An 18,591-nucleotide genomic window follows, 5' to 3' on the forward strand; every position below is an offset into this window, starting at 1 on the left:
GTGTATGTAAGACAATTTATGTGTCCCCGTTTATCTGTAGGTGATTATATATATAATGAGTAGTATTGCATCGAAAAAATAATAATAATGTTGAATGTGTATATGGCTGAAAATTTAAATCAGATTGGGTTTTAATGTGTATTTAATGTGCTTCTCTCCCAACTAAAGCTTCTAGAACGCTATATTTACCACTGCTTTGTGAGCCAACAACAGCTACTTGTGGTAGTTCTATTGTTGATGCACTTCCTAGTTGTGCAAATATGTCTTGTAGTTTGTTTACTATTGGTATCACTGACTGCCCAATAGCAGCAACTGAAGTTGAAGAAGTTGGTGGTGAATGTGGACTATGATTGGTGGGAAGAGAGTTTTCTATGGCCATTGAGATTTGAGGTAGGGAAAAAAAGATGAGAGTGTTAAGGTGTTTGATGAAATTATTAAAAGAGAATGAATTTTTTTTTTTGGGCTCACCTTCTCTCTGAAAATTCATCTGCGACGGTCACCGAAAATGGGAAAGACAATAAATCTTGTCTCTAATTTGGGACGATAACTAATGTCCTGTAATCAATCTTAGTCAACCTAAACAACAAATACGACGGGTCCAAACAATTTAGGACGACATTTCTCCTTCTTAATTAGAGACGGGGTATATAGTCCTTAGAATGTGTCCTATTTCCAGAATTCTAGTGTAGTGCTATAAGATGATAAATTGTTGACTTTCCTGTTTCTATCAAAACTTAACACAACTTGGAAATTGGTGACAAATTTTGAAACTCAGAGTGTATGAGAATGTCATTCTCATAGTTTTGCAACTGGTATCTCAAATGAAAATTTTCTTGTTCAGTGAAATCCATCGGATAATAATTATTTGCAAGCTCGCAAATATCATTAATTTTGAATGATCTATAATTGTTCCTGGGATCTAAAGCCGATTTAAACCACTTTTAAATTATGCAGTAAAATTATAATAATGTTATAAGTGTTGAATGCACCTTATAACACCATGCTCCTGAAATAAAGACAACGTGAATTACGAACTCATGAAAAGGAAACGACGAACAACATGAAATTACAACTATTAGTTAGTGGTTTATAAAGACCAAAATACTTAATTATCAATGCATTTAAATTACCTTTACAATCCATATATCGCAAGCCACGCAACATTTATAACCATACAAAATGGAGGAGTCCGTAGGACTACCACAAAACTTGCCTTCGTTAGCCTCCAATATTTAGTTTGAGTTTTACCTTTTATTTTTTTATTCACTCCGACCTCCTCCATTTCCTTAGATTGATCACCATTACTTTCATTTTCACCATCATTGTCGACATCTTTTTCTATACCGTTACCATCAACATCTTCTTCCATACCGTCACCATCGACATCTTCTTCCATACCCTCACCATCAACATCGTCACCACTACCATCCCTAGCCACAAGATGAGAACTATTACCACCATCTACATTCTCAGTCTCATTGGCATCTATACGAATTTCACTATTTTTCGCTTCAACCTCGTCACAATGGGTTTTTTCATAATCCATTGCTACTTTTTTGTTATTCATTCGGTTTGAAGCAGTCGGGGGCTTTCTTTTATTTTTTAAAGGTTCTTCATTACTAACCAATTTTAATTTCATCTGATCATTATCTTGTATGCTGGTTATCTTTGTCATTGCCATTGCTACAAAACAATCAACTCAATCATAAAGGTGATAATGACACTTCTACATTTTCAAGAATTTCAATTTTCTAATGTTCCAACATCATATAAATCTCCTTAGCAATTAGAATAGACTAATACAACAAAAATAGTTAAAACAATGCAAAAACGGGATTACGCAGATACAATATGAAACATCAAAACCTCACACCCCATAGCCAGTAGCGATGAATGCTAGGTCGATAAGTATTATAAAGAGATGTCATTTTCCCACGAAAAAACTCGTTGCACTGAAAAACTAGCTTGAACTCAATCATAAAAAAATTAGCACACCCATTGCACATCATTAATATTCTTTCTCTTTTCGCTAAATTATACTAGTATTACGCCTCAAAGCATTTATCCATTCCATCAACCAATGCCATTTAAGTAGTTGTAATACATCATTCTGTAAAATAACACTAAAAATTAGCAGCATGGTAAAAAACTATTCATATGACTTCAAAAGTGAGTAACTTATATATAGTACATCACACCCTATAATGCGCTTGAAGAAATAACAATCTATACACATTGATAATTATATGGCCCTCTAATAGTCACTAGGAAATCCCATAAAACATACCAATTCTCACTATTTTAGATTAAATGATACCACAACAAAAATAATAGGCACACATTCGAAATAACTGTCCATCTTAATCTCCAAAACTGTATATTAGAGAATGTTCATTGCATTAAAATCGTTATAAATTGAAAGCAACATAATCAAAGATCTCCCACAAAAGATAAACCAACCATTATAAAGCTTACATCAAATCTTATGCAACTACTTTCCTGCTTACAACACGAACCCGGACAAACCCAAGCCAGAGGAGCAATCCCATGAATAATCTATTAGCCTTGCCCCAAAATGAAAATGGCAAAATCCTTCTACATTTCTTACTCTAAGTCGCAAAATTTCTCCAATATTTTTTTTTACAGGTAAAGACATATTATGATAAAAATGTTATTGTGGAATTATAATGAGAGGGGTAACTCCCCAAGGCTTTATCTGCAAATTGGAAGTGAAAGGTGCTAATAATATCTATTCCCACCTTTAAACAATACATAGTTCACTCGCCCTTATGTGTAAACCTATTAAGATAAATGTGGATGCATACATGAAAACTCAAATCACCACTACCAAAATCCAATTTCTCTAAAAAACAAAGTGAAAACTCAAACACTTATCCACAACTGCAACAACTAGTTTATCCGTTTGCTCAACTGTTTCACCAAAAACAAAATCACGTAACTTCAATTCTACATATACAATCACACTAAAAAAATTATCATGAAAATTAAATAAAAAAAAAGTTATGCACATGTAAGAGATGAGTAACAAATAGAAAAGAGTTGATGATGAAAAGCAAAGTATGAATCTATGAAGAATTCCACCTCTCGAAACCTAACTTATTATTATTATTATTAATTCAAAAAATGAAAAGTGAGAGATTATGAAGGCGCGATTACAAGTTGGGTTTTTTGTTTTTTTATGAGAATATGATGAAGGGCGTGGGAAGAGGAAAGTAGCGTGGGTTTTTTCTGGTGGAGGAAAGTACAAAGGGTTTTTTAGTGAACCAGCTGTTTTTGCTAACCCTTGACCGATATAACAAAAAAACCAATATAACTAGTCACCCCGTTATATGGAGCATGCCTTTCTAATTTCTTTGTGGATCGGACGGTTTTCTCTTAACCCAAACCGGTTTCTAAGGTCGGAGAGTGCCCTCTTAGGAACGGAGTGTAAGAGGACCCAAAAAAAATATTGCAACACAACACGACATGTCGTGTAACATTCCCAAAAGGTATAGGGTTTATACAAATACTACCCCATTGCCAGTTGCCCCTCATCTTCTTATTAACATAGATCAATAAATGATTGAGTTTAATAAATACTTTAATTAGCAAGTGATCATGGTTTAAACCAACTAGCAAATGTGCACATGACTTCTCAATACATTTCACTAATATTGATATTAAAGATAAAAAATAAAAAATAAAAAAAAAATAAGGTGAACTAGTATTAGGCCCCACTAGATGAGCCAATTAGGATTCCCTCCTACTAGATAGGAAATTAGGGTCTTCCTCCTAATCACACGATCAACTTGGTTTGACCGTTAATTTTCAAGTCAAATAACTAAAAATAACATAAATGCCCCCACCTAATTAAAATAGAACGTTTTATTTTTAAAAACAATGAGAACAAATAACACTATTCATATGTTTGCCACGTACTATTTACCGGCCTGTTTGATATTTTTATAGCAAAATTTACTTGGGGAGAGATATATAAATATAAATTTACACACAAATTTGCCACAAACTATTTGCTTCCATGTGATTACTATGACAAATTAACATATTGTTTTTTTAAATTGCACCAAACAACATTGCGATAAAATATATGCCTTTTAGGCTATGAATTTTGGCTAGGAAAATTGAAATTCAGTCAAGATTTCAGGTCCTGAATTTTCTAATTCCCAAAACTATCCTATCGGAATCTCTACAATTCCATACACGCCTTCATTCTCTTATCTTGGCAGTATGGGGACAATACTGTCATTCTGTTATATATATATATATATATATATACGTTAAAAGAGACATAAAAAAAATTACACTCGTATCTTCTCTTTCTCCCTAAAATTCGTCCCGCTTCGCTCTTGGCTTCTTCCGAGGTTTGTTTCTCTAAATTTGTTTTCTTTTGATAGTAAAAATGTTAAATTAAGATGTTGTCTTATGAATATTGAATTGAAAGTACATATTTTTTGTGTTTTTAGATTGAAACAAACACTGTACTACAACTTAGATGTCAATTTATGTAAGTTATGGAACGATGATGATTCATGGGGCCGTTGATATTGTTGTACTGTTTTTACTGTTATTGATTCTAGGAATGGTTTGTTTTCTTTTAGGTGGCATTTAGAATAATTTGTAAAATGCACAGGCCCATTTATTATTATGGAACGATATATGGAATGATGACGATTCATGGGGCCGATTCATGGGGCCTGTTTTTATATTGTTGTGATTTGTTTTTTTTACTGTTATTGATTCTAGGAATGATTTGTTTTCTTTTAGGTGGCATTTAGAATAATTTGTAAAATGCACAGGCCCATTTATTATTATGGGGAATAAGATTGCAAGGACTACACAAGCTTCTGCTTCGGAGTATTATCTCCATGACCTTCCTTCTTCCTACAATTTAGTCCTTAAAGAGGTTCTTGGTCGTGGTCGTTTTCTTAAGAGTATACAGTGTAAGCACGACGAAGGTCTTGTTCTTGTTAAAGTTTACTTTAAACGTGGTGACTCTGTTGATTTGAAAGAGTATGAGCGGCGATTGTTTCAAATCAGCGAAATATTTCGTTCCCTTCAGAACCCTCATGTCTGGCCTTTCCAGGTAGTAAAACCCGACTTTTTTTTAGTAAATTTCCATGGTCGTTTTATTGAGACTTATATCTAATTGTTCATTTTGTATTTTCTTGTACAGTATTGGCTTGAAACGGATAAGGCAGCATATCTTCTGCGACAATATTTTTTCAACAATCTTCACGATCGACTGAGTACTCGCCCTTTCCTCAATCTCATCGAGAAGAGGTGGTTGGCTTTTCAGGTTTCATATTTTCCTGCCCGTTTTTTTTTTTTATATTAAGGATGGTTTTTGTAGGAGCAATCTGAAGTTAATTCCCCTGAGAGTCACAACTTCCACCCCATTGCACTATCCTCATTACTCTTGCCAAACATTGTAAAAAATCTGATGTTGGAATACGTTATTAGACTTTTCTTCCAGCTATTGCTTTTAATAAGTGTGTCCTGCAGTTTAGAACATAACTAAATAAGTAGTGTATATGGTGCAATGTGGTAAAAGATCTAAACTCTACTCTCCAAGTCAAAATAAGTTAATTTTTCCCTCTGTATCCCTGAGTATATCCTATATAGCACTTTAGACGCACTGTTTTCTAAAGTAAAATAAAATATAATAACTTATTTGGTTAAGTAGATAAGAGAAATTTCTGGAATATAATCAAAGAATTTTGAATCTGCAGTTACTGTATGCGGTGAAACAAAGCCACGAGAATGGAGTTTGTCATGGTGGGGTTTCTATGGTAATATTTTCCATATGTTGTTATGAACAGAAGAGTTTTTATAAATCTGTTTGACATATTGTTTGGGTTTTCACAGGCGATATCAAGTGTGAGAATGTATTGGTCACTTCTTGGAATTGGCTTTACCTTGCTGATTTTGCATCATTTAAGCCGACTTATATACCTCATGACGACCCTTCCGATTTTTCATTTTTTTTTGACACTGGGGGTAGGAGGAGGTGTTATCTTGCTCCAGAGGTTGGTTTGTTTCTAGCTGCATTATCTTTTATTGCATTTTAGCACGCATTCAAAAGCTCAGACAAGAAAAAAAGAAAAATCGGTCTCATTTACTATTTCTGGCTGCAAAGTGTTGTGTCTCTTATTTGGATGTCAGCTTTGTTGTCTTTTACCCAGGAAATAATTTTACCAGGAAAAATTGAAAAAATTTCAAAAATTGTTCTCAAGTACTTAATAAACAAAGAAGCAACAAATACTAAAAAAATTAGAAAAAGAGAACCAATTTTTACTAGACAAAGTTTCTCTCCAGATTAAAGCAATGGTGTTGTCTAATACTTCAACACAAATGAAGTCCATTACATTCAGACTTTTGAGTGGGTATTGCATTCCACGTTTTGCTAGCATTTTGCGTGTTAAACAAATTTCAATTACGCCTGGAAATTGTAAGTTTGTTTGGTTCAAATTTGGCTTTGTATGGTTGGCTTCTACAACTTTTAGATCATGATTCTTCACTTCCAGATCCTCTCCTATTATGTAGAAGTCAGATAGGTTGTTTGTATGTTATGCAAAATTTATTATGGAATGTTAGAGTTATAGAAAACGTTATTGGAAAATTGTATGAGCCCAATGTGGGTATGGAATTATAGATTTCAATACCATGAAATTGTAGTATTTTTGGACTCGTAAGTACTTTTTCATATAATGTAAACAGACTAATTGATTTTCATAAAAAGTAAATAAAATAACGAATTTCTAAGTAGGACATGCAATATTAATTTTTTGTTCTACTATTAATAACATTCTACTATTAATTTTTTATCCATAAGTTGGATCAATTTGATAACTGATGAGGTGGTGATTATCTGATGTCCTCCTTTAACTTCTATGTTATTTATTTATTTGTTGTAGGTCTTAATAAATTTTTTTACTTGTCTTCTTTACAGTTATAACAAACATAGATAATGCAACTTACTTTCTAGAGTATGCTAGATTATCCAACTCACAATATTCACCTTTACTTTTCCAGAGATTTTATGAGCATGGAAGTGAGATGTATGTAGCACCAGATGCGCCTTTAAGTCCTTCTATGGACATCTTCTCTGTAGGGTAAGCTTTAATTAAGCAAATCATTAATACCGAGCAGCACTTGTGTTAAATAAAATAATGGCTTATAAAGCATTTTTGGGGATTTAATTACTTCTTTGGTCATTATGCTGATTGTCCCCCTGTCAGAGTAAGATCTTTGGTAATTTATTTATGTGAATTTATATAGGCATGGTTTGCATATATTTGTAAATGGTAATTTTCAGTGAAAACTGTACTGAAGGCATGTAAAATGTGTAGCTTTATTAATAAATTTTCATGCATTTTCTTTAGACATAGTTTTACACTTTTAAGAGTGAAACATATTGTTGTTTCTAAAAGAATATTGGGGGACCAAGTCTCAGAAAAGGAATGTGACCATTTCTTGTACCAACTTACTCTACAACAGAACGGTATTGTTTGAAAACGATCCAAAAATACGTATTTAAATTGACAGGAAAAAAAGTAATGTACTGAATTGAATCATACGGGAAAGTACGCTTGCAATTATGATAATTTGGTCATTTCTTTCAATTTGGGTTCTAGGGCGGGAAGTATGTAGCATTGTAGTTGATTGTGTTCTCTTGTAGTTTTCTAGCTGTCTTTGGTTTTCTTTATGCTAATTATGTCTGATCCATCTACTCTGTCAAATTCTGTATTAAAATATTGGACATTTTACCGAAAAAAAAACTGATCCTGCATGGACAAACTCTGTCGAGGTTTTATTGTCCTGTCAAACTCGGAGTACTTGTCATTGAAGTGTATTTTGAGGATTTCTCTTGTGGATGCTTTCTTGGTATTTGTGGAGGCATCAGACATGTATGTTTTAAAGTTTTAATTTTCAAGATGTAAAGTGTATCTTAGGTAAACCTGGTTAAGCCAATTGCAGAATTGTCTCAATAATTCCAAATGCTTACCAGCTTGCATACCTTACAGGTCCAGATGTGTTATCTTTTAAAGTTGTAAGTTTTATGATGTAAAGTGTATCATAGGTAAACCTGGTTAAGCTAATTACGGAATTGTGTCAATTGTTCCAAGTGCTTACCAGCTTGCATACCTTACATGTCCAGATGTGTTATTGCCGAGCTTTTCCTCGAGGGACAACCACTATTTGAACTATCACAACTGCTTGCCTATCGCAGAGGACAATATGATCCTAGTCAGCACCTTGAGAAGGTGGGTTCATATGTATTTTTTTTATCCTTTTTAAATATAACCATTCTGTTAGTGTTTGCCACTCAAGTTTGTGTGTATATATTTTATGTAGATATGTTTGAACTGTAACTCATCATATTTGTAAGTTATAATTATTACTTTTTGTGTGTGTAGATTCCAGATTCTGGAGTTCGCAAAATGATTCTTCATATGATTCAGTTGGATCCAGAGTCTCGGCTATCCGCTGAAAGCTACTTGCAGAGCTATGAAACCATTGTGTTTCCGTGCTACTTTTCTCCATTTCTTCATAATTTCTTTTCCTGTTTGATTCCTCTTGATTCTGATACAAGGGTAAGGTGCTTCTGCAAATTGGATTTGGTAACATATGAAAAATGATTATGCAGTGGTGCTTAGCGAAGTCTGTTCTGTAGGTTGCAGTGGCACAGAGCGCTTTCCATGATCTACATAAGAAAATGATGAACAAATCAAATGAGGAGATGAACAAGTCAAATGAGGAGATCATTAATTTATCAAGCACATCATCCAATACCATAGATGACAAGCCTTGCCAACGACCGGAGAATGCAAGACTAAGTTTGAATCGTCCAAACGGTTGTTTCAGGAAGAAATTGGAGCTAGATAAGGATGCTTTCAGCAAGCAGTTCCAACTTCTTGGCGATATTAGTACGCTACTTGGAGATGTAGAGGAAAGTACTAATTGTCCGAAAACAAAAGCAGTGCTTGAAAATGTGCCTGTGGCTTCTCTTGGCAGCTTTTCTGCGAAATCTTCTAGTCCACAAAAGTGTAGGCACTCAAGCAATCAATCTCCAGGGGAGATTCTCAAAAACATTTTTAAGCAATTTAAGGGAAGAGAGCAAGAGTTTTTAGGGAAGATCATTCAGAAGGACTTGGACTTGTTACTGTCTGATTATGGCAACCAATTGGATGATTCACAAATGTTTTCTTTAGGTGTACCAGAACACAACATGAGCTGCAAAGGGATGGTCTTGATTGCATCTCTGTTGTGTTCCTGCATACGAAGTGTTAAGTTGCCACAGTTAAGAAGGGCAGCTGTACTCCTACTGAAGTTTTGTTCCATGTGTATTGATGATGAAGATCGTTTACAGCGTGTTCTCCCCTATGTTATTGCTATGCTCTCTGATCCAGCTGCTATAGTACGCTCTGCCGCGTTGGAGACACTGTGTGAGATTCTGCCATTAGTCAAGGATTTTCCTCCCAGTGATGCCAAAATTTTCCCCGAATACATTCTTCCAATGCTCTCTATGCTTCCAGACGACCCAGAAGAAAGTGTAAGAATTTGCTATGCTAGCAACATATCTAAGCTAGCTCTAACTGCATATAGATTCTTGATTCAGTCACAAAGCTTGAGTGAGGTGGGTGCTCTTGATAAATTGAGACTAGAGGAGAAACCGTCATCACCCTCTGTTGAGATATCAGGACAGCTACATAGTGAGAGCATTGATGCGCAGCTTGTACAGTTAAGGAAGGCCATAGCAGAAGTTGTTCAAGAAATGGTGATGGGCCCAAAACAAACTCCGAATATTAGGCGAGCGCTTTTGGAAGACATTGGTAACCTGTGTTGCTTTTTTGGGCAGAAACAGAGTAATGACTTTCTTCTACCCATTCTTCCTGCTTTTTTAAATGACAGGGATGAGCAGCTAAGGGCTGTTTTCTTTGGGAAAATTGTGTGTGTCTGCTTTTTTGTGGGCCAAAGAAGTGTGGAGGAATATCTTCTTCCTTATATCGAGCAGGCCTTGAGTGATACAACAGAGGCTGTGATTGTCAACACATTGGAATGCTTGGCCTTGTTGTGCAAAAGTAGCTTCTTGCGGAAAAGGATTTTGCTTGAAATGATTGAACGCTCTTTTCCGCTGTTGTGCTATCCCAGTCAATGGGTCAGAAGGTTTGCTGCCGCTTTCATTGCAGCTAGTAGTGAGAATTTAGGGGCAGTGGACTCGTATGTTTATTTAGCTCCTGTTATACGCCCTTTCGTTTGCAGACAACCGGCATCTTTAGCTTCAGAGAGGTCACTACTTTCGTGCCTTAAGCCTCCAGTCTCAAGACAGGTGTTCTACCAAGTCTTAGAAAATGCTAGGAGTTCAGACATGTTGGAGAGACAAAGAAAGATATGGTATAATTCATTTATGGATTCTAAGCAACAGGAGACCTTGGATATGTATAAGAGAGGAATGGGAGAAATCCCCATGAGGGGCCGCTCTGGCAGAGAACCTGCTTTGCAGGATTACAAACCTGCTAATAGCTTCTCGCAGCAACCAGGTCTACTGGAAGGTGGTGATTTTGAGTTAAGACCTGTCGGGAGCTTCTTACGCAATTCTTCAAGTGCATTTGACATTCGAGATACTCTGAGCTCGGAGAAGTTGCAGTTCTCTGGCTTCATTTCCCCACATGTTAGTGGTGGAACCAGTTTTATTTGTGATGGATCATCAGAAGGCATACCTGTGTACTCCTTTAGCATGGGCAAACGAGCAGCAGGAGCTACCTCTGCTGGATCTGATTCTTCATCACAGGGGAATTCTATTGGAATTGGTTCGTCGTCAATGCTTTGGATGGATCAGTCTAACAAATCATTCGGTTTGGCTAGTTCTGCACCTAAGATGGTTCCAGGATCCTTCAGCATCAGTAGCGGCTCCAAGCAGTTGTACAAAGTCATACAGGATGTAGAGGGTAGAGAAATCAGCCAAAGTGCTAGTATTGGAAGCAAGTTCCAAGACATGACTATATCTGGTGCTCGAAAAGGGACTCCAACCATATCTATAGATGTACCCTCAGGAAGTGATGTGTCTGGATTGCCATCGTTTGCCCGACCATCATCAGTACCAGATACATCAGGGTGGAGACCTCGTGGGGTGCTTGTGGCACATCTCCAGGAGCATCAGTCTGCGGTCAATGATATTGCCATCTCAAACGACCATTCCTTTTTTGTCAGTGCTTCTAATGATTCCACAGTCAAGGTTTGGGATACCAGAAAGCTGGAAAAGGACATCTCTTTCAGGTCAAGACTGACATACCCTTTACAAGGAAGTCAGGCACTTTGTACCGCAATGCTCCGTGGCTCTTCTCAAGTAGTTGTTGGAGCAAGTGATGGAACAATTCACATGTTCTCTGTTGATTATATTTCCAGAGGGCTGGGTAATGTTGTCGAGAAATACTCAGGGGTTGCAGACATTAAAAAGAGGGAGGTAGGGGAGGGTTCTGTTCTTAACTTGTTGAACTACTCTACGGATGGATGCCCTAGTCAGATGGTCATGTACAGCACCCAAAGTTGTGGGATTCATCTCTGGGATACTAGAGCAAATTCAACAACATGGACATTGCAAGCGGTTCCTGAAGAGGGTTACATCTCGTCTCTGGTTACAGGTCCTTGTGGGAATTGGTTTGTCTCTGGGTCTTCCAGAGGTGTTCTTACCCTTTGGGATTTGAGGTTTCTTCTCCCTGTAAACTCATGGACGTATTCTCTGGTATGCCCCATTGAGAAATTGTGTATATTCATTCCCCCTGCAAATTCGCCGCTGTCTGCTACAGCAAGGCCCCTGGTTTATGTTGCTGCAGGTTGTAATGAAGTTTCCCTCTGGAATGCGGAGAATGGAAGCTGCCATCAGGTTAAAATAGAAAAATAATTTATTTGCTCTAGTTGGATCCTGTCTGAGTCATAGCCTGTGCTCACTTTTGTACTGCATGCAGGTATTCCGAGTGGCAAATAACGAAGGTGATACTGAGATGTCTGAACTTCCATGGGCCTTGGCCAGGCCTTCCAGCAAACCCAATTCCAAACAAGATTTGAGACGGAATAGGAATCCAAAATATCGAGTTGATGAGTTGAATGAACCTCCAGCACGTCGTCCTGGTATTCGCTCATTCCTTCCCTTGCCTGGAGGTGATTTGCTAACCGGAGGAACTGATTTGAGGATCCGCCGCTGGGATCATCTAAGGTTTTTCCGAACCCTGAGTTTGCATCTTCTTCTTTGTTCTTTTATCTCCTAGATCTAATTAAACCATTTTGCCAACTTTCAGTCCTGATCGTAGTTATTGCGTGTGCGGGCCTTCATTGAAGGGAATGAAAAATGAAGAGTTCTATGAGACAAGGTCGAGCTTTGGGGTGCAAGTGGTGCAGGTTTGTACAATTATTTCAAAGCTTTGGCTCTAAGCCTGTAATACAGTATATTGAGTTTCCTGACGTATAGAAAGGAATGTAGTTCGTTCCGCAAGTTCCTACCTGATTATTGTACCTAGACTATCATTTGTTCGAACTCTAGACTGTTATTTATTCAAACTTTTGATAATGCACCACGTATACCATTTGTTCATGTGAATGTTGTTTTGTTTTGTTCTTTTTTAAAAGCTTCAGTTGCAAGGTGCAACTACTCTGCCAGTGTCGGTGGTGATCAGGTCACTACAGTTTAGTATGCTTGAAGATTACTGATTTCCATTTTTTCATTGAAAACAGGAGACAGGTAGGCGTCCTCAGGCAGCTAAGTTAACGGGAAAAGCGCTTCTTACCGCTGCTGCTAGTGATTCAGCAGGTTGTCACCGTGACTCCATTCTCTCTCTCGCTTCTGTCAAGTTGAACCAAAGGCTCCTAATATCAAGCGGTAGAGATGGAGCTATCAAGGTGTGGAAGTAGAAGCCCCCATATTAGAAAAAGGAACCTCACTGTATATACTTAGTGCGAATTATATTCAGTAAAAAATGTAACTGTACATAATTTAGTCCAAAGATAAATTAATAGTGGAAAAGGTTACTCGTGAATCGTGATCATTTGCAGTTTTAAATAACTTCTTTAAGGCTTTAAACATACATAGGCCGGCTTAAATGTTTGTTTTTGCATCACTCTGTATAAAATTTAGTGACCCTCGATAAAAAAGTTTTAGTTAGGCCCAAATATTAAGGGTCGCGGATTGGCACTTTTTGGACCACGACAAGAAGTTGCCATCGTACAATCCACAACATCGTCCCACACAGAGGGTTGTTGCCATAAATCTTTTTGTTTTGGACCACGACAATAAGTTGCCACGAGATCGTACAATCCACACCACCATCGTCCCACACAAAGGGTTGTTGCCATAAGTCTTTTTTTCTTTAAATTTTTTTTTAATAACCACCGCTACGATATGGTTGTGTTCACTAAAATGAAGTCTTTGCTTGTGTTAATTATCAAAACTTTTCTTCATTAATTTGATCACAAATTTTTTTTATAGCATATGAAAATATTTGTCGCGAGATATCAAAATTATGTTTCAATTGTATTTTTTTTTCCATGGTTTTGGTGTTGTTCTTGGAGTGTATAAAAAAGCTCTAAAGAAGAAAAATAAGGTATCCCTCCGCGACAACTCTCTGTCGTGGATTGTGCGATCTCGCGGCAACTTTTGATATTTCAAAATTCCAATACGAGATTTGCCGAAATATTTCCGAAAGTAACCGATCGACGTTACTCTATTTCTGCATTTGAATAATAATAATTAAATATTCTTCTGAGCTTACAAAGAAGTTGAAGAAGAATGGAGAAGAACAAAAACAATACATCATCTCCATTTCGAGAAACACTAGCCAGCACAATGATGAAACAACGTTGGAAATCTAATAATACTAATAATAAATCTATAAAGACTGGTTCTTTAGCTTATACCATGGCTTTTTTTTCATGCTTCGCTTGGCTCTATGTCGCTGGCAGGTCAGTTTTCTTATTTACATTTCAATTTATCTAAACTTATATATTACAATGAAGGAAGATCTATTATTAATGCTTGAATTAATAATTAGATTATGGCAAGATGCTGAGAACAGATTGCTATTGAAAGGCCTTCTTATCAAGAATACAGACCAGGTAAAAGATTTTGATTTCTTTTTGAGAAATTTCCATTCTTTAATAGTTTATTGATTTATAATGTTGTTGTAGAGGCCGAAAGTGCTTACGGTTGAAGATAAATTGATGGTTCTTGGGTGCAAGTAAGTATAAATTTTAGTTCTTGCATTGTTTTTTTAGTGCTTTGTTGATTTGGTTTTGTTTGTTTGTGTCATTTTTAGAGAATTGGCCAAGAGGATTACAGAAGTTGAGATGGACTTGACATTGGCAAAGAGTCAGGGGTATCTTAGGAGCAAACCGAAAAGTGGTACGAGGCAAAAGCTTCTTGCTGTTATTGGAGTTTATACTGGTTTTGGTAGTCGGCTGAAACGGAATGTGTTCAGAGGTTCTTGGATGCCAAGAGGTTTGTTGTCTTTTCACTTACTATTGTGCATTTGAATTGTAAAATGTAATGTATGCACAATATGTATTGAAAATACTGTGATTTACACTTGCTAAATCAATCTTCCGAAATTTTACTTTATAGAATCCACTTAGTTGGTCACAGTATTCCGATGTGGAGTTATTGTATTAGGTTTACACTGAAATTCTGTTTTAGAGAATCATTTGGACAAGCTTTTTTTTAGAATTTGGTGAATCTGACATATGAGTTGTTGTATAGATTTCCACATTGAACAGCTTCCTTTGTTGGTTGTTGTATGAAATATATGGTTTTATTACTGATTAGTGATTACTACTAGAGTCTAGGCCTTGAACATGAAAACAAAATATTAATAAATTCACATGGCTTTCAGGTGATGCGTTGAAGAAACTTGAAGAAAAAGGAGTTATTATTCGTTTTGTAATTGGTCGGAGGTTTTTCCCAAACACTTAAATCCTTTTACTATTAGTTTATTTACGGATTTCATGCCCTGTCAAATGGTCTAATCATGTACCATTACCTATATGATTAAAACTGGCAGTGCTAATCGAGGCGATAGCTTAGATCGTAATATTGACGAGGAAAACCGCCTGATGAAGGACTTCTTGATTCTTGTAAGTTGTTGGATTTCAGTCTCAGTAAATTTTGACTGTATTATGCTAGCCCTTTAACCTATAGGCTTAAGTAGGCAGACGCTGATTTACTGATTATTTGGTGTGGGCTCACTGGAACCTATATTCTTATTCAAAAGTACAAAGATTTATATTTTTTATGAATTTCTTTTATATTTTTGTTTTACTAGGATTTCAAGATTTTCTTCATGTGTTGTCTTGATATTGAGTATTATTAATTGCGATTATAAGGATGGCCATGAAGAGGCTCAAGAAGAGTTGGCCAAGAAAGCAAAGTTCTTCTTTGGTTCTGCAGTTGAAACTTGGGATGCAGAGTTTTACGTGAAAGTTGATGATGGCATCAACCTTGACCTTGGTAAAACATAAATACCTATTTATTGGCATTATATCTTCCCTCCCCCCCCTCTGTCTCTTTCTGGTACATTTTATGGATAATATTTAGTGCTGGGATTTGTAGTGCTTCGTGATATATCTTCATATCATTTAAACTGTTTTCTATCAGATGGATTAATTGGACTTCTTGAAAGCCGTCGTGATCAAAAGAGCTTGTATATGGGGTGCATGAAAGCGGGGGATGTGATAAGTGACGAGTAATGACTTCATTATCACCTTATTTGAATTCCTTGTTACTACAATTCTTGCATTTTAGTATTTTAGTTGTACGAGTAATGACATCATGTCATCTTATATTGAATTCGTGGTTACTACATTTGCTTATCATTGTTAATTGTAATATACGACTCAAAAAAACTGAAATATGTGAAAATTTTGATGCCAACCATGGGTTGGCACCATTGCATTAGTGAGTGTGGACCTTGTTTAATTGACATTTATGAGTACTGTGAAAGTATAAAAGGGGAGCTAAAGCTCTGGCATCTTTGGAGAAGATGAATATAACAAGTGGAAAAAATACCGGAGCACTGTGTTTTTTTTTTTATCGGTGCACTTCACTGCCCTGATAATCTGTCTCTGGCGTTTTATGTACCAGTGTTGAATAATGTTCACAACATCAACAATACCAGTTTTCTTTTATCTTCTTTTTATTATTTTCCCTTTTCTTCGTAATTATGATAGTATAATTAGTAGCTCATGCTAGTTATAGAGATATGTTGAAGTTAACCTTGTGAGTATCTACTTTGTCATTTTGATTATCACTAAGCTTACTGGTTTTTCAGGGGAAAGCCATGGTACGAACCTGAGTGGTGGAAATTTGGAGACCAAAAGTCGTGAGTTCAGACTTATGAATGATTATAATTTATTATGTATTGCTGCTTATAAATTAAAACTTTGCATTTCGTTTGACAGATAGGATATCATTTGAACCTTAATGGGATACAAATGTTTATGCCCTTCTTTTTAAGATCATTTAGCAACAGTTCTCCTTTCAAATGGTTAAAAGTGTATCAGTTTATTTCAAAGGACCTGATATGATTTTCATCAGTTTAAGCATAAATACATTGAGATTCATGGAATTTATACTTTTGTAACAAAACCACACCTTTGAGCATCTTATGTATCCTGCAAATAGTGAAGGAGCTGGTCTGAGCTATGAACCCACTGGGGAACATTTTTTCTTTTTTTCTTAAAATTTCTTTTGTTAGAAAGAAACAAAAGAAACAATGAAAAATAAATAGTTACATGAACAACTTACTCATGATATTTTACTTTTCTGAAAACATTGGGCTGGTATTGCCCAACCGCTCAAAAGACTTTGCAAGCTAGCGGGGCTGGGGCCTGCGTCTTAAGCATCTTAGTACGTTAACTTTCACTTTCGTAGAGGCTTCAGAATCAGTGCCACACTTAGTAGTTTACGTCCTGTTGTACAACCTTTTGATGTCATTCCATCGGAATTGCACAATAGTTGAAGTAATTTCTATCTCAGTACCAACTGCTCTTTTGATTTGTTTATCAATCTTTTTCTCCAGATACTTTCGACATGCAGCTGGTCCATTGCTTATACTTTCGAAAAGCTTAGCTCAATATATAAACATAAACAGGTCAGCTGTACTCCTTAATTGGAACTCAAGTGATCTTTCCTGGCTAATATGTGGACACAAACATACTGTTGAACTAATAATAAGCTTGGCTTTGATAAGTTTCTGATTTCTGCTACTATTGCAGAAAGCATAAGCATTACTTATTTTAACTACTTACAATATTCCCATTATGTTCACCACCAGTGCATCTCTACAAACTTTTGCTCATGAGGATATATCAGTGGGATCATGGATGATGGGCCTTGAAGCTACTTATGTCGATGACAATCGGTTTTGCTGCAGCGCCTCCAAAGAAGGTGAAGAACCTCCATCTCTTGTTTGGTTATTCCTGCGTACTCGGTACTGTCTGATTCAACAAACTTTAAAGGCTGGACCTATGGCTCCTATGTGGAACTTCTTAGAATATTTAGACTCTTGTATACGAGCAAGTAATGGTTTAGGTGATGGTATGCCTTGTCAGATGTCTATCATATACCTGTAGGCACTATTTAATTGTAGGCTATGGTAATTTTGAAATATAAGTAGCTCATAACATGTCTTACATATTATCTGGAATCTTCCAACATGGAGGTTTATAGAATCTGGAGCTGCCACACAGAACCTGATTGTAGGCCTCCTAGACACATCGTTAGATTGGTTTTGGTAGTGTCACCACTCACCAGAAAAGGTTATAGAGTGTTTTGTTTAGTGTGCTTGCCACTACGGATGGTTTCTCTTTATAGAAGAGTCTAAGAGTTTATTCCTACATATGACATTTCTAGTTTTCCTTTTTATCTTATGTCGAACCTTCAATGTCAAGCGTTACAGGCAATTATGTTACTAATGCCATCTAATCTTGTGTCCAGATAAGGTGTGCTCCTTGGCATGAGCAGCAGAAGAGCTTTCTAAGTTTTGGTGTGTGCCTTCTCATCCACCTACAAAATTTCACAACTTTGACCCTAGCATTCAGAAGGTCTGTGGCATTGAAGGTGCATCAAGGAGTGGAATTCGTTTTTCGTTTGAAGAAACAAAATACAACCTTGCTAACAGGACGGAATAGAGGCAATGTGTCTAATTTCTGATGATACAGATAGAAAAATCAGAGTGTAAATACGATTGTTGCCACCCACATACATTCTGTCAATTTTGATGACAATTAGTAGAACAAAGATTAGAAAGAAACAAAGAAAAAAGGTTGTTTGAGGTGTGCGCAATCAGTTATTCTTTGGGGCAAGAAATCAGTAAAAAAATGACTCAAAGTTCAGATTTTTGTTAAAAGTCCAGTATGATTTCTTAGTTGTGCTTGAAAAACTTGAAGTCAACACAAGCCCATGAAACTTTCAGGCCTAGGTTAACTAGATATTGCTATTGACGGATCCAGTAAACCTTGCCGTTTCATCAGATAGAATGCAAGCTAGATATATATAGAGAGTGTGTTCAGTGCGGAGGTCGTATG

General features: G+C 36.3%; 2 protein-coding genes across 4 annotated transcripts; both read left to right on the forward strand.

Annotated features, from left to right (window-relative positions):
* Nucleotides 1-4,278: 4,278 nt before the first annotated feature.
* VPS15 (protein kinase family protein / WD-40 repeat family protein) lies at nucleotides 4,279-13,052 on the forward strand. Of its 3 annotated transcripts, none has more exons than XM_086586415.1 (12): nucleotides 4,279-4,382; nucleotides 4,818-5,104; nucleotides 5,195-5,317; nucleotides 5,751-5,796; nucleotides 5,887-6,047; nucleotides 7,054-7,133; nucleotides 8,180-8,285; nucleotides 8,439-8,615; nucleotides 8,696-11,905; nucleotides 11,988-12,235; nucleotides 12,318-12,417; nucleotides 12,751-13,052. In XM_086586415.1, the coding sequence occupies exons 2-12, from the start codon at nucleotides 4,832-4,834 to the stop codon at nucleotides 12,925-12,927; spliced, it is 4,701 nt and encodes a 1,566-aa protein (XP_086442541.1). In that variant the 5' UTR covers nucleotides 4,279-4,382; nucleotides 4,818-4,831; the 3' UTR covers nucleotides 12,928-13,052. The 3 variants fall into 3 exon arrangements, with proteins under 3 accessions (XP_086442541.1, XP_086442540.1, XP_086442542.1); XM_086586414.1 differs by having other exon boundaries at nucleotides 4,287-4,382; nucleotides 4,786-5,104; XM_086586416.1 differs by having other exon boundaries at nucleotides 4,322-4,382; nucleotides 5,751-5,810.
* A 700-nt stretch (nucleotides 13,053-13,752) lies between these two features.
* On the forward strand, nucleotides 13,753-18,413 carry LOC147474281 (hydroxyproline O-galactosyltransferase HPGT3-like). Its single transcript, XM_086586421.1, has 12 exons — nucleotides 13,753-13,974; nucleotides 14,064-14,127; nucleotides 14,200-14,249; nucleotides 14,328-14,509; nucleotides 14,901-14,961; nucleotides 15,069-15,141; nucleotides 15,391-15,514; nucleotides 15,662-15,749; nucleotides 16,335-16,385; nucleotides 17,085-17,156; nucleotides 17,340-17,452; nucleotides 18,002-18,413. The coding sequence occupies exons 1-12, from the start codon at nucleotides 13,802-13,804 to the stop codon at nucleotides 18,022-18,024; spliced, it is 1,074 nt and encodes a 357-aa protein (XP_086442547.1). The 5' UTR covers nucleotides 13,753-13,801; the 3' UTR covers nucleotides 18,025-18,413.
* The last annotated feature ends 178 nt before the right edge of the window (nucleotides 18,414-18,591 follow it).

Source organism: Coptis chinensis, unplaced genomic scaffold (genome assembly GCF_015680905.1).
Source record: "Coptis chinensis isolate HL-2020 unplaced genomic scaffold, ASM1568090v1 utg1029_pilon_pilon, whole genome shotgun sequence".
Classification (NCBI taxonomy): Eukaryota; Viridiplantae; Streptophyta; class Magnoliopsida; order Ranunculales; family Ranunculaceae; genus Coptis; species Coptis chinensis.

Excerpts from the sequence above, each read along its gene's own strand:
- LOC147474281 (XM_086586421.1), top strand. The coding sequence starts at position 13,802 with ATGGAGAAGAACAAAAACAATACATCATCTCCATTTCGAGAAACACTA. Across the intron at positions 13,975-14,063 it reads TGGCTCTATGTCGCTGGCAG|ATTATGGCAAGATGCTGAGA; the intron begins GTCAGTTTTCTT and ends ATTAATAATTAG. Across the intron at positions 16,386-17,084 it reads AAATTTGGAGACCAAAAGTC|ATACTTTCGACATGCAGCTG; the intron begins GTGAGTTCAGAC and ends CTTTTTCTCCAG.
- VPS15 (XM_086586415.1), top strand. The coding sequence starts at position 4,832 with ATGGGGAATAAGATTGCAAGGACTACACAAGCTTCTGCTTCGGAGTAT. Across the intron at positions 8,616-8,695 it reads CTCTTGATTCTGATACAAGG|GTTGCAGTGGCACAGAGCGC; the intron begins GTAAGGTGCTTC and ends TCTGTTCTGTAG. Across the intron at positions 11,906-11,987 it reads AGAATGGAAGCTGCCATCAG|GTATTCCGAGTGGCAAATAA; the intron begins GTTAAAATAGAA and ends TACTGCATGCAG.